This window comes from Balaenoptera physalus (genome assembly GCF_965194825.1).
Source record: "Balaenoptera physalus genome assembly, chromosome: 2".
In the NCBI taxonomy this organism is placed as follows: Eukaryota; Metazoa; Chordata; class Mammalia; order Artiodactyla; family Balaenopteridae; genus Balaenoptera; species Balaenoptera physalus.
The window spans coordinates 43150879-43163319 of record NC_138883.1 but is presented as its reverse complement, the minus strand read 5'-3'; the positions used below and the strand labels follow the sequence as shown (position 1 = coordinate 43163319).

At 41.3% G+C, this 12441-nt stretch overlaps 1 protein-coding gene across 2 annotated transcripts in view; it reads right to left on the bottom strand.

Annotated features, from left to right (window-relative positions):
• The window catches only part of ARMH4 (armadillo like helical domain containing 4), a 151500-nt gene that overhangs the window by 79303 nt on the left and 59756 nt on the right, over positions 1 to 12441 (bottom strand). For both annotated transcript variants that reach the window (XM_082450378.1, XM_082450377.1), the window contains exon 5: positions 11352 to 11582. In XM_082450378.1, coding sequence (XP_082306504.1) covers positions 11352 to 11582 — 231 coding nt within the window. The remainder of the gene's footprint in view (positions 1 to 11351; positions 11583 to 12441) is intronic.

Sequence of the window (12441 nt, the reverse complement as noted above, 5' to 3'; positions counted from 1 at the left end):
CAGAACCCTAAAACATTTAAAATACTATATTATAAGTTTGTTCCAGCCAGAAGTGAGATACAAAAAGACAACTCAATTCTCTGACTTGGAGAAGCAATGATCCAGTGGCAAAGCGAATCAGGTTTAATAAATTTCTCACTTCCATGTAGGTGATGCTATGGCTGTTTTTATTCTTTGGTAGAAGCTATCAAAGGCCTTATCGCCATTAAGCCACCTAATTAGCTATTTGGAAATTTTTTAAATGATTGATCACTATGAGAATGCAATCATCTGATTATCATCTGATTCAGATTCTAAGGTAATGAAGGTAGCTGGCCCAACATTTTCAAGGTCTGATCATTAAACGGCGTAGAATCACTCCAAGCTCACTCTAAAATGTTAGATTGCTGCCCACAAAAAAGAAAAGGTAGTTACTCAACACAGTGCAGGTGTTAGCTAAAGCTATGATGGTAATCATTTTGCAGTATATAAGCGTATCAAATAAACACGTTGCACACAATGTTATGTTAATCATATCTCAATACAGCTGGAAAAAATATAAAACATTAAATTATGTTCCGGAAAAAAACCTAGCCTCAAAATGTTATCTATGGTTGATGACCTGAAGGCATGCTATAATTAGTTCATTACTAAGGGCTTTGTAGATGTAAAAACTATTTTGAAGTAAGTAGAGAGAACCAGAGAAAGTTAAGATCACATGAAGTTCTACCTGTCATGTGATATTTAAGCTTAATCTCAGTTATAAGCATTATGGAGAATCCTCAGTACCTCATCAGTTACCATTTTTTCCACAAATCCAACTAACTAACTCCGTTTAACACGCCCCCTCCCGTCCCCCACACTGCTATCCAGGATAGTTAAATAAGGGACTACTGTTTAATTGTCAGAGCGCAATAAAGCATCCCCATCCCTCCTCCCAACTGTGCTGGACAGTTTCAGGTCCAGCATGGCTACCAGCTGGAAGAGAACCCCCTTTTAATCAATCAACAGTACTCAATGCTGAGTACTAGATACTGTGCACTTCCAAAAAAGTCCTAAGCAAAATGAGATAGTGGAGTGGGAATGAGCCCTACTGCCAAGAACGGCTGGGGGAGTTTCACAGGGGAGGACTGAGTGGGAGTTAGGGTTGCCGGGAAAGGCTTCAGCGAGAGCCGGCGGGGGGGCAGACAGACAGAAAATGGAGAAGACCATCCCAGGAAAAAAGAAAAATGGTAGAAAAAGCATGCAGGATCCGGAAATGTCTGATGCATGTTCTGGTGACAGTGATTACAGCCCGATGAAGGCAGAGGTCTTGGACAAAGCAGTCGAGAGAAACGAGGAGGGAAGAGAGACCCCAGACAGATCCTGGAGGTCCTTGAATATATCAGGGGTGTATAAAAGAGACAAACACACTTATAAGAAATGCTTCCTACCCATGAACTGTTGAATCCCTGAGTTACCTGATGGAAATCTCTGATTCCTTGATTTTATATTCAATCTCTCCTTCACGTCTGCTGCGGTGTATTTTTAATTCGCACCACTAATCCTCTGAATTTCAAAAATAGCTCTGGCTTCCTGAGGCCAGTTCGAGAGGTTGGCAGTTCTTTGAGATCACACAGAACCTACTACTACAGTACTGGAGAGACCCAGCTGCACAAAGATCAATGTTTTAACAACCAAGACTGATTTCCCTTCCTCCACACAGGAACGTCCCCAGGGAAGCTTCATGCACAGGGGAGTTAGCTGCAGACAGGGCTGGGGCTGCCACTGTGCTCTCCACTAACTCTATTCTACGAGTTTCCCTCATTAGCATTTGAGATTTAGAGTTGACTCCTCACTAGTTTTCTCAAAAGAAATCTTTGGAGGAGAATAAGGGAATTTGCAGTGTCCCACAGCTGACTTGGGCAAAGGGAACTCTGTGTGTGTGTGTGTGTGTGTGTGTGTGTGTGTGTGTGTGTAATGATCTGAGTTCTACCACTCCTGGAATTAATGAATTTCAAAGCCTCAATTCCAGTCTGCCTGAAATTCTTGGTGCAAAAGTCCTACATAGAGCTGCGAAAAATCATTAAGTGTCAGTCCTAAAAAGAAAATTTAACACAACCCACAAAATCATCCATGCCATCAATCCTTTCCTCCTTCCAAATGACTTAACATTTCCTATGTTGAAGGAACATAAAAGTTTGACTGTAGCCATTATACATAACTGCTCATCAGAAGTGCCATGAACACCAAAATGAAAGAACAAAACCCAGAATACATTACATTCTTTTTAGGCCAGAACCTGGTTTTGTTTAGCCTTGACCAGCTATCTTTTTGATTTTTGGTTCAAGACGGGTGTCCTCAGAACATACCTGTGAGCACGGTTGGAAGTGGGCAGGAGGAAGGAAGTCTATTCACTTTTATGTATTTAACCTATTTATAACCTACCCCATGCTAAAAAGAGGATTTACACCTTCTAACAAAAATACCTACAATATAACAGGTTAAAAATAAATAAATGGAAAACTCAGGAAATAAATGCATTTAAAACCTAAAATCCTGAGTTTGTCAGATTTTTCACCACAGGCATGGGGACAGATTTTCTCCCCTAGAAATCCCCAACTACTAATAATCTGCAAGTAATCAATGGCTCAGATGGAAAGATCTATGAAGAAATGATTTCTTGGACTTGGAAGGCATCCTGCTCTGCTGACCTAACATCCCTTAAGCACTCATCCCCCTGAGGTGGGGAGAGGCAGGGATCACAATCTCTAATTTAAACTTTGGCACTAGTGTGTCCTGCCTAATGTGGAAAAAGGAGGTCTACATCCAAGTTCGGCTCCTCTTGTCTCAGAAAAATAATTCAGTTCTTTCCAAAGAAAGAGTAAATGGCATTACTCTTAAATCCAGAAACCCTGGGTACCGTCTGAGGACAGGAAGGAACTCCAAGTAACTGGCAGGTACCTACTCAAGGAAACTCACATCCGGAGATGCTCACTCATTCCAGATGCAGAAGTCAGGGTACAGACCTCCATGGTACAGATTTAGAAGTCTGTCATGTTGAGGCAGGAGGCAGACAGGCCCTAGGTAAGACATTTACAGCTGGCCTCCCATTTACATCTCATGAAGCAGGAAAAAGTGGGCTTCAGGCCAGACACTCACAACTAGCCTCCTGTTTACATTTCCTGAGATAGGAGATAGGTGGGCTCCAGGTTAGGCATTTACAGTCAGCCTCCTGTTTGCACTACAAAATGGAAGTAACAACTGAAGCAGGGTTAAAAGCCAGGCTTTGTCTCCTGTGGACACCTTAAGATAACAGTTGTGGCAGGAGCAGAGAGGAGCTAGACCTTGTTTGAGTAAAGGATCAAGAAGCCATATACTTCCCATCCTTGGGGCAAGGGAGACACTACACATGCTCAGAAAGGCTCCTTGCAGGTCAAAAGTCAGGGGACAATGCCAGGCCACACTGAGTCTTGCTTCTCCCAGACGCCTTCACGTCAAGATCCATCTTGGCTGAAAGGTGCGTGCGCACCTAAGGGGAGGGTCCTGAGACAAATTAGCCAGGGGGGACAAAACAAGATGATTGGCCAGAAGGAAGACAAAGACCTGGAAAACTGCCCTTTTATAAAGAATTTAAGTATTTCCCAAAGGCGCGACTCTCTCTCTGAGTTCACCCGTGCATCTTTCCGCATGTACTTTGCTTTTCCAATAAACTTTTTACTTTTCTCTTTACCTTTTGCCGCCTCACCTGAATTCATTCTTGACAAGGCAGGCAAGAACGAGGGATCCAGGCCCCAGCCCCTGCCCCCTGTGGTCTAGTGGTTAGGACTCCCGGTCCGGGAACTAAGATCTTGCTTCCAGCTACTACTCGCGCTGCATGCTGCAAGCTGCCACTTAACTGCTGCGTGCATCCGAAATCAATGTGACCATGGGCTTTCTGGGAAAACTAAAGCATGGATATTGACTTTAATCTCAATGTGACTGTAAAAAGCTGGGTTTTTTTTTTTAAGGCACACTAATCCAATACACAAAAGATCATTACAAGCAACGTAAATCTTTACTAATGGAGATTCAATTCATAGAGCACAGAACACTTCTGATAATCCTCTTTCGCCATCCCCTTCACAAACAGAAGCTGCCTCACCCCAAGGGAACAACCAGCAGACCCAGTCTAGGACAGCTGTGCTCCGTGGGTGGGACCCAGGTATCAGTACTTTGTGTCGCTCTCCAGGACCAGGGGGTTCCAGCCAAGAGTGAGAACCACTGGTGCGGGGGCTTTAGCCAATCTGCCACTCACATCGCACTGGTTACGTTGGATTAAGGTTTCTTTCCTTCTCCTTCCTTACACATATTTAACCACGTTAGCCCGGCAACTTCCTGAGCAACCTCGTAATACACAGCTTAACATGTTATATGCCAAAATACACTGACATTTGTTGCAGTGAAGAGTTGTTTGAAATCTCACACTTCCCACTATCTTTTACGGAGCATCTTTTTCTTGCTGTCACAGCCCGTGTTGCACTATATTTAAGTGTTCAGTCTTAGCTACATGTTAAGTGTTCTAAAAGAACAAGAAGGATGATGGGGAGAAGAAAGAGAAGAGCTGACACGTTTGAGGACGAAGGCTCTGACTTTCTCACAGACCAATGCTCAGTTTCTCTAAGGCCGAACCCCCTCACCCTTTGCCTGCAGTTCATTCTACCTTTCTACCAATTCAAAACACTTTCTCTTTCTTTCATATTAAAATCATCCTAAATCACCAGGTAATGAACCTGATGAATAATAATAAATCCATGATAACATCTTATGGGTTATCCTATCCAGACAGCAGATCTGCATTTTTGTAAGGCCTTCTCAAGATATAGTATTGCAATCCAAAGGAAGGTTCTTAATATTGAAGAGTAGGCACCATGTTAAAATGGGGAGGGGGATATAAATTAGAGATCACACAAGCACTCCCGAAGTCACACCCCACAGATGGCTGCCCGCTCAAAGAAACCCCTGGTTGTAAATAATGATTCAATTCCCCACTGTGTAATCGCTCAGCCACTGGCCTCACATCTATAGAACCATTCTCTGCCCCATGGTAATTTACCTCTTTACAGGTCAGCCTCTCACTCTTTCCACAACATATAGCACACACTTAGTAGGTGCTCTATGAATGTCTGGTGAAAAACTAGAAACATGAATGCTCTTCATTCTTCTGCTTTCCACAAACATCTCTATACTGTTAATTGAATATTTATCATGTTTTTTAAAGACCTCCAGAGAAAAATATTCCACTTCCTAAATCAGGAGCCCATCCCAATGTTAGATGCAGGCTTTTGAAAAAAACGTGAAGACAGCTATAGTAATTCTGCACTTAACTAACTGATGGCTTTTGGAAGCCTTATCTATTCAGAACATCAACCAAACCATAAAGTGGCCAAAAAATGGTCTCTTCTTGGAACAATACCACCACCCTCAGGCCCTCATCCAGAACTCATGAATTCAAAACATATTTAAGATAAATATATTAGTTTAACAAGATTAGTCACAGGATTCTTGGAAGATAGAAGAAACATGGATAAGAATCAGCCACAAGAGAAGTAAACAGAAAAACACAGAAATCATAGATAGGTACAGTGATTGACACATGCCCCCATCCGTTCCACCAGTCATGTGATCACATTCCCCTTGTCAATGATTGTTTAGAAATGAGCATGTGACCTAATCCCAGCCAATCAGAGGTGAGAATTCTACTGGGGGATTCTTGGAAAGTCTTCCTCTCTCCTGAGGAAGGAACACAGTAAAAAGACAGTCCTCTTCTTTGTCTGAACAATGTCTTGTCTAGGTGCGACATCTGAAATTGCTTCAGCCACTGCAACTGTAAGGAGGCCAGCCTGGGGCCAAAGTGAACATCCCAAGGAGGACAGTGCAGCAAGGTGGAAAAACATGAGTCACCAATGACAGCTGAGCTCCTGAGTCAACTGACCCAGGAGCTCCATCTCTGGACTTCTTGTTTTCAGAGAAAATATATTTCTTTACTCTTTAAGTCAATTTAAGGTTTCTGCTACGTGTAGCTAAAGGCATCCTAGCAGATACAGAATGCACAGAGGAAAGAATCACCAGACATTAATTACATTGCAAATGTTTAAACATTAAAATGGATATGTTGACTCAACTTTGCCCATATTGATTTTATACTTTTAAAAGAATAATCGTGTGATTTATTATAGTGAAAGGATAAGAAGTAGTGTGGGTCACAGTATCTGCTCTCTGTACAGGTTCTTACCAATAAATTTGAAAATAAACTTGTTAGATCAGAAAAGAAATTGATTCTGCATATGTAAATAAAGAGCTTCCTATATGCTACTAGCATTTTACCAATCAATGCACCTCAGTCATAACATGGGACTTTCACTCCTGATTCTCTGTCCTCTATAGTTCAGTCCACAATCACACCTCCCAACAGCAAGATCAAGAAATTGGGCTCTCTCTCTCTCCACAGCTTTACAGGCAATGTGTATGTGACAATACAGAAAACAGAAGTGCACAGAATTAAGCCATGGATCTACTGCTTTGCCTCAGAAAGTCATCTAAGTTTTCTGCTCTTGTTACTTCACGGAAAATGAAACGATAATCTATTCAAAGAGTATGTATTATTTTTAGCCAATCCCAACTACCCACTTCAATCTGTTCATTTTTAAAGGTTTCTATGGGTTTTAGCATTTGCTTTGGAATACCATTCATATTGTAAAATAGGATGTGATAGTCTATAAATAAAAATAACCCACTTAAAGATAGGAATGAATAAGACGGCCAATTAAAGTATAATTATATTAAATTGGATTACTTTTTAAAGGTCTCAATCTTTGCATTTTTAGTGATTCATTAAGAAAAAAACTATAGTTAAGTTTACAACACTCACACTCAGACTACAGCTGCCACGCAAGCTCTACTTCTAAAATGAAGCTGCTCATGAAATACTGACTGAAATCTGTATTAGTTTCCTATTTCTGCTATAACAAATTACCACAAACTTAGGGGCTCAAAACAACACAAATTTATTACCTTACAGTTCTGCAGGTTAAAAGTCTAAAATGGGTCTTGAGGGACTAAAAATCAAGGTGTCAGCTGGGTTGTGTTCCTTCTAGAGGCTCAAGGGGAGAATCCATCTCCTTGCCTTTTCCAGCTTCTGGAAGCTGCCAGAATTCCTTGCTCATGGCCACATCACTCTGACCTCTGCTTCTGTCATCACATCTCCTTCTCCGACTCTGACTTGATGCTTCTCGCTTATAAGGACACTCGTGATCACACTGGGCCTTTGCAGAAAATCCAGGATAACCTCTCCCTCTCAAGATCCTTAACCTAATCACATCAGCAAAGTCCTTTTGCCATGTAAGATAACATAGTCACAGGTTCCAAAGATTAGGATGTCAACATCTTTGGGGAGCCGTTATTCTTGGTACCACAAAATCCATCACAAATAGGGGAGGTTTCCCTCTATTTCACATGACCTGAGAACATTTAGGAAACTGTATCAATTAACATTGATCCAGAAGTTGTCACTCATTTTGAGTTACTAGGAAATACTCCTGTCCCTCCAAGAAAAAGTTGGTGAGCTAATAAAATCCTAGACCCAGACACTACTACTCTAACCCAGTCTTCCCACAGTGGAAAAAAAGGAAGGGCTTGAAAGATTTGTTCCTTATTTTGGTTCCCATGAAAACTACAATGCTAAAAACATGTTGGCAAACTGAAGATATCAGAAAAAGAAGTGGCAGTAAAAGGTAGGAGACAACCAGGAAAATGGTAAATTTTATTAAAAGGAAAAATCTGATATGAAATAAAAATTCAGGACTTGGGGAAATCACTTTTAAAAGCATAGCAGATCACTAAATTGGTATCACTAATTTAAGAAACCTTAGCCATGCATGGAGGCTGGAATCAGGACAGGGGGACAATAGGGCTATTTGTCCTGTGCCTCATGCCCTACACACCTTAAAATGTAACTGCTATTAGCCAAAAACTGGGGAAAACCCAAACGTTCATCAACAGGTGACTAGATAAACAAAATGTGGTATATCCATACAATTGAATACTACCCAGCTATAAAAAGGGAACAAATTACTGATACAGACCACAACATGGTTGAATCTCAAAATCATTATGCTAAGTGAGAGAAGCCAGGTACATAAAGGTATGTATTATATGATTCTGCTTATATAAAATTCTAGAAAATGCACTCTAATCTGTAGTAATATAAGTAGATCGGTAGTTACCTGGGATTGGGGACTGAGAGAGAGACAGACTGCAAAGGGCATGAGGAATCATTGGGGGGACAAAAGGGAAGTGATGGAAATATTCTGCATTTTCAGTGAGATGGAGGCCACATGAATGTAGCCTCCATCTTGACAACCATCAAGACTCGTCGAATTGCATACTCTGAGTGCAGTTTATCGTATATAATTTATACCTCAATAAAGTTGATTTTTTAAAAATTTGACTCTTCTTCAATGGTAAATTTGTGTTGAAAAAGGCTAGAGCCCCAATGATCATGCTACCCTTGAATTGTAACCGCTACAGATTTTTCTAAGATTCATAGCCTCTCCGATTGCTTATAATTATCATAGATGGTAAGCCAACTTCCTAAGTGGGGAAAATTGGCTTCCTGGACCACAGTCCAGGAATAGATTCCATATGGCCTCCATAGAGTACCTCTGTACAAAAGCAACCCTCTCTCCAGTAAAGGGGTACAGTCCCTAAATATTCACCCAATCCATACTTAAAAGACTGTTCAACTGTCCATGATCCTTCCATATTATAAATCCACTACCTGAGGAGTCACTTGATGTGTAGATTTTTGTCTTTGTGTTTAACCTCTGTAATAAGTTACATTGGTATTTTGTATTTTATTTTATTGATCTCAACCAGTTCAGGTAGAACCGGTGCATTTCAGACTAAATATTTATTCACATGTTCCCAGGCCAGTGTTTGTGTTTGTTTTATAATATTTTGATATATTTATAAGCTTTTAGCAGTTTCATTTGATATGTTTTTAAAGTAATTACTGCCCAATTACATGCCGGATTTGTTCAGGAAATAATTTAGTAAATACAGCGTTGTATGCACATGTATGATACCTTCTGCCTGTCCGGTGGAAGTCCATCCTTTATCACCTCCTCTGCTTACCATAAGCATATTCCACAGGAAATCCCAGGTACATTTCAACTACAACTTTTATGCCAACCTAGAGGGTGATAATCCCAGAATAATTTCTCAGTCCCAGACTTCTTCCCTGAATTCAAGACTCAAAATCGAAGTCCATCCTGGACACCCCACAGGCTCTTCATATTCAATGTGCCCAGAATTAGCTGATCATCTCCCCAATATGCCAAGTTCAAGTCGCTCCCTCTATTCCCTCTCTTCATCAGAGACATCACTCTCCACCTGTTCGCCCAGTCTAAAAACCTAGAAATCATCCTCCACTCTCTTTCTATTTTTCCTCATCCCCCCAAATCAGTTAGTACCCGTGACGAAAAGCTCTCAGGTTGGCTCCTTTTTCTTCATCCCACTTCCTCTGCCTTAGTTCATGCCTTCGTTTCTCACATGGACATTTCATTGGTCTCATAAGTGGCCTTTCTCTCTCCCCAGCCTCACGCTCCTCCCCTGTTCTTCCACTGCACTATCACTAGAATGGTTTTCATAAAGGACAAGGGAAAATATCTTGGCAGTCACAGCTCTTCGTGATGCATCCTTGCTTACCTTACCTTTCCAGCCTTGTCTGGTGTTGTATCTCCTAGAGCTTCTTTTTACCCACTTACAACATTCTTTGCCAACCCATCTGTTTTATGCCATGCTCCTTCATCCCTCCAATGCCTCTGTGTATGTTCTGTCTTTGACCTCTTTCTCCTGCAAGCTATCTCCTACTTATATATCCTTCAAGCGACAGCTCTGAACTCTCCAAGCTACTCTAAATGGCCCCCTTCTACATTTCTGCTCTGACCTCCTATAACCCTACTTTTATTATAGAATTCACCCACCCGGCACTGAAGCCTTTACAAGTGGGCTCTGCTCTAATCAAGAAAAGGCACTGCCTTATTTTTCTCTGTTTCCAATGCCTTGCAAAGGAACATAGTAGGTGTTCCATTTTTTGGATAAATTAATTAACCAAATCTAAAGGACAGCTCATGAAAGAATTCTATAATGGAAGAGAAGATTAAAGATCCTTATGCATGTTTCCTTAGTTTTAGAGATTATGAAAAGGATTCCTCCTTTGACTGCAAACCTTTAAAGGTTTACCAACTTCAGTCTGAGCTTTGAAAAAAGCGAGAGAGCTTGTTTTAAACTACACAATCGTGTGATAAACAGATGATGTGACCTTCCCACTCCATACTTATTTTAATGCACTTACCCCTCCTCATTACTAATCTGAAAGGGTTTTCATGGGAGGAGAGGAGAACAATCTTTAAGAAATCATATGTAATAAGATTCTAAATTGGAAGTTTCAACCGAGGCACCAGGATACACTAGTATGATATTCCAGAGCGAAGTCCAAGACCAACATCCAAATTTTCAATGAAATACTCCAAACGCTGGTTATATGACTCTTAAATGTAACCTCTGCTGTACTTAAGGTATAAACGGGTCTTTTAAAGACTAAAAGAGTTTCAGGGAGGAGATTTCTTTGGAGAAGAGGTCACTTCCCCTCAGGTCAAGAGAGTGAGGCCTCAAAGAATCACCCAGAGCTTAATAGCATCTCTCCAGAAAAAGGTAAGAGGAGACAGACAGAGGAACGTCCCTGCTGACAGGAAGAGAGTGTCAGAGTCGGGGTCAGCCTGCATCGGCGGAGACTCTCACCGAAAATCCAGGCTGGGCACAAGAGAGGGTAAGCTTGGCGTTGTCTGGACACTAACTGCTGAAACAAGATTGTATTTGATGATGAAATGCAACCACGAGAATGAGCAGAAAAGTCATGGGACGGCTGCAAGCTCACCCAGAAGTGAAGGAAGAATTTCCCCAGGGAGGAAATTCTAAAAGGACAGAGGATGACAAAATACATTTGTTTTCCGACTCCAGTCCATTCGCGCTGCTTGTGCAGTTGACTGGTTACACACAATTCCTCCCCATTTGGAAGTCCTCCCATAGCCGACAGCTGTCCTCCAGATGGGAAGGAAAGATGGAATTCCTTCCAAAAATTAGGTAACCGTGCTCTTCGTGGGCAGATGGAGACTGTTTGGAGCCTGACTATTGAAGAGCATAAATATAAACATACTGAAGAAAGAACTGAGAAACACCCGTAAACAGAAGATCCACTTCGTTCCATAATCTATGCCAATGAAGGAAAGCTGTCACCTAAGAAAACTAAAATGAGGGGAGAGAGGAGGGAAAGAAACACACATGACTCTTACCCAGGCCCTGACTCTGCTGTTCCCACTCGATGGTGTCCGGTACCTGGTAGGTGGCTCCCTCCAAAGAGACCACGTTTCCCTGCTCTAAGCCAGGTTCCTGAGACGTGATGCCAGGGAGAGTAAACCCAGGCAGCTCGGTGTCACCACCCAAGGTCTCATCCAGGGAGTCTGCATCTTTATCCTCCTCATCTTCCTCCTCCTCATCTTCTTCATCCTCATCTTCTTCTCCCTCTAGGCAAGAAGAAAGCAAAGGGAACATGAAGAAATACAGTGAGTGCATACAAATGAATCTTTTGAAATGACCCAAACACTACAAAACAATCATGATTGGCCTTTTAAAACAAATTTTATAGCCAAAGTTGAGCAATATGAGCTTTGCGGGATTACAGGCCCACTGTATACTCACATTTTAAACTTTCAAAACCACAGCTATGTCAGATGATTATCATGCATTATGTTTATTGGGAGTCAAAGTTCAGGTAATACGGATTTTTGTTAAAGCCATATTTATACTTACAAGGGTAGGAAACATCCTCTTCCTGTTTTCTGGAGATCATTAAAGATTTATCTGTTAGAAAGCACACTGAAATACTAACAGAATTTAAAAGGAGTGTTCCAATCTCTTTCTATCTCATAATACTAAACAAGAGAATTCATTATGTTGGCACAGTTTTCTTTCTGTTCTTCTTCCACATTAGTGAGTAGAACTCACAACAGTGTTAAGTGAGAGGTCCATAAATCCACTCCTGTATCTGTGTTCCTTACAGAGGAGTGACCCAAGAGACGGGAAACCATTACATCAACGTTCTCCATACAATTCTAAAGGGGACTGGGAAATGAAATATTGATCAAGGACAGTCAGAAAAGCAACACATGAAAAAAATCATTATCATTACCATCATCATAAGAGTTAAATTCACAACGTGTCATCTGTGGTGCTTCAAAAACTGTTGGTTTAGGAAACATAAGGCCCCCAATTTCATTTTATTTCATTAATTTTAATTTTCTAGGAATACTTTGAGCCCCCACCCACATCCTGAAGGCACCCCTGAAGTCCCGGACAAGGGCCCACAAAATCCACTGAAGGCCT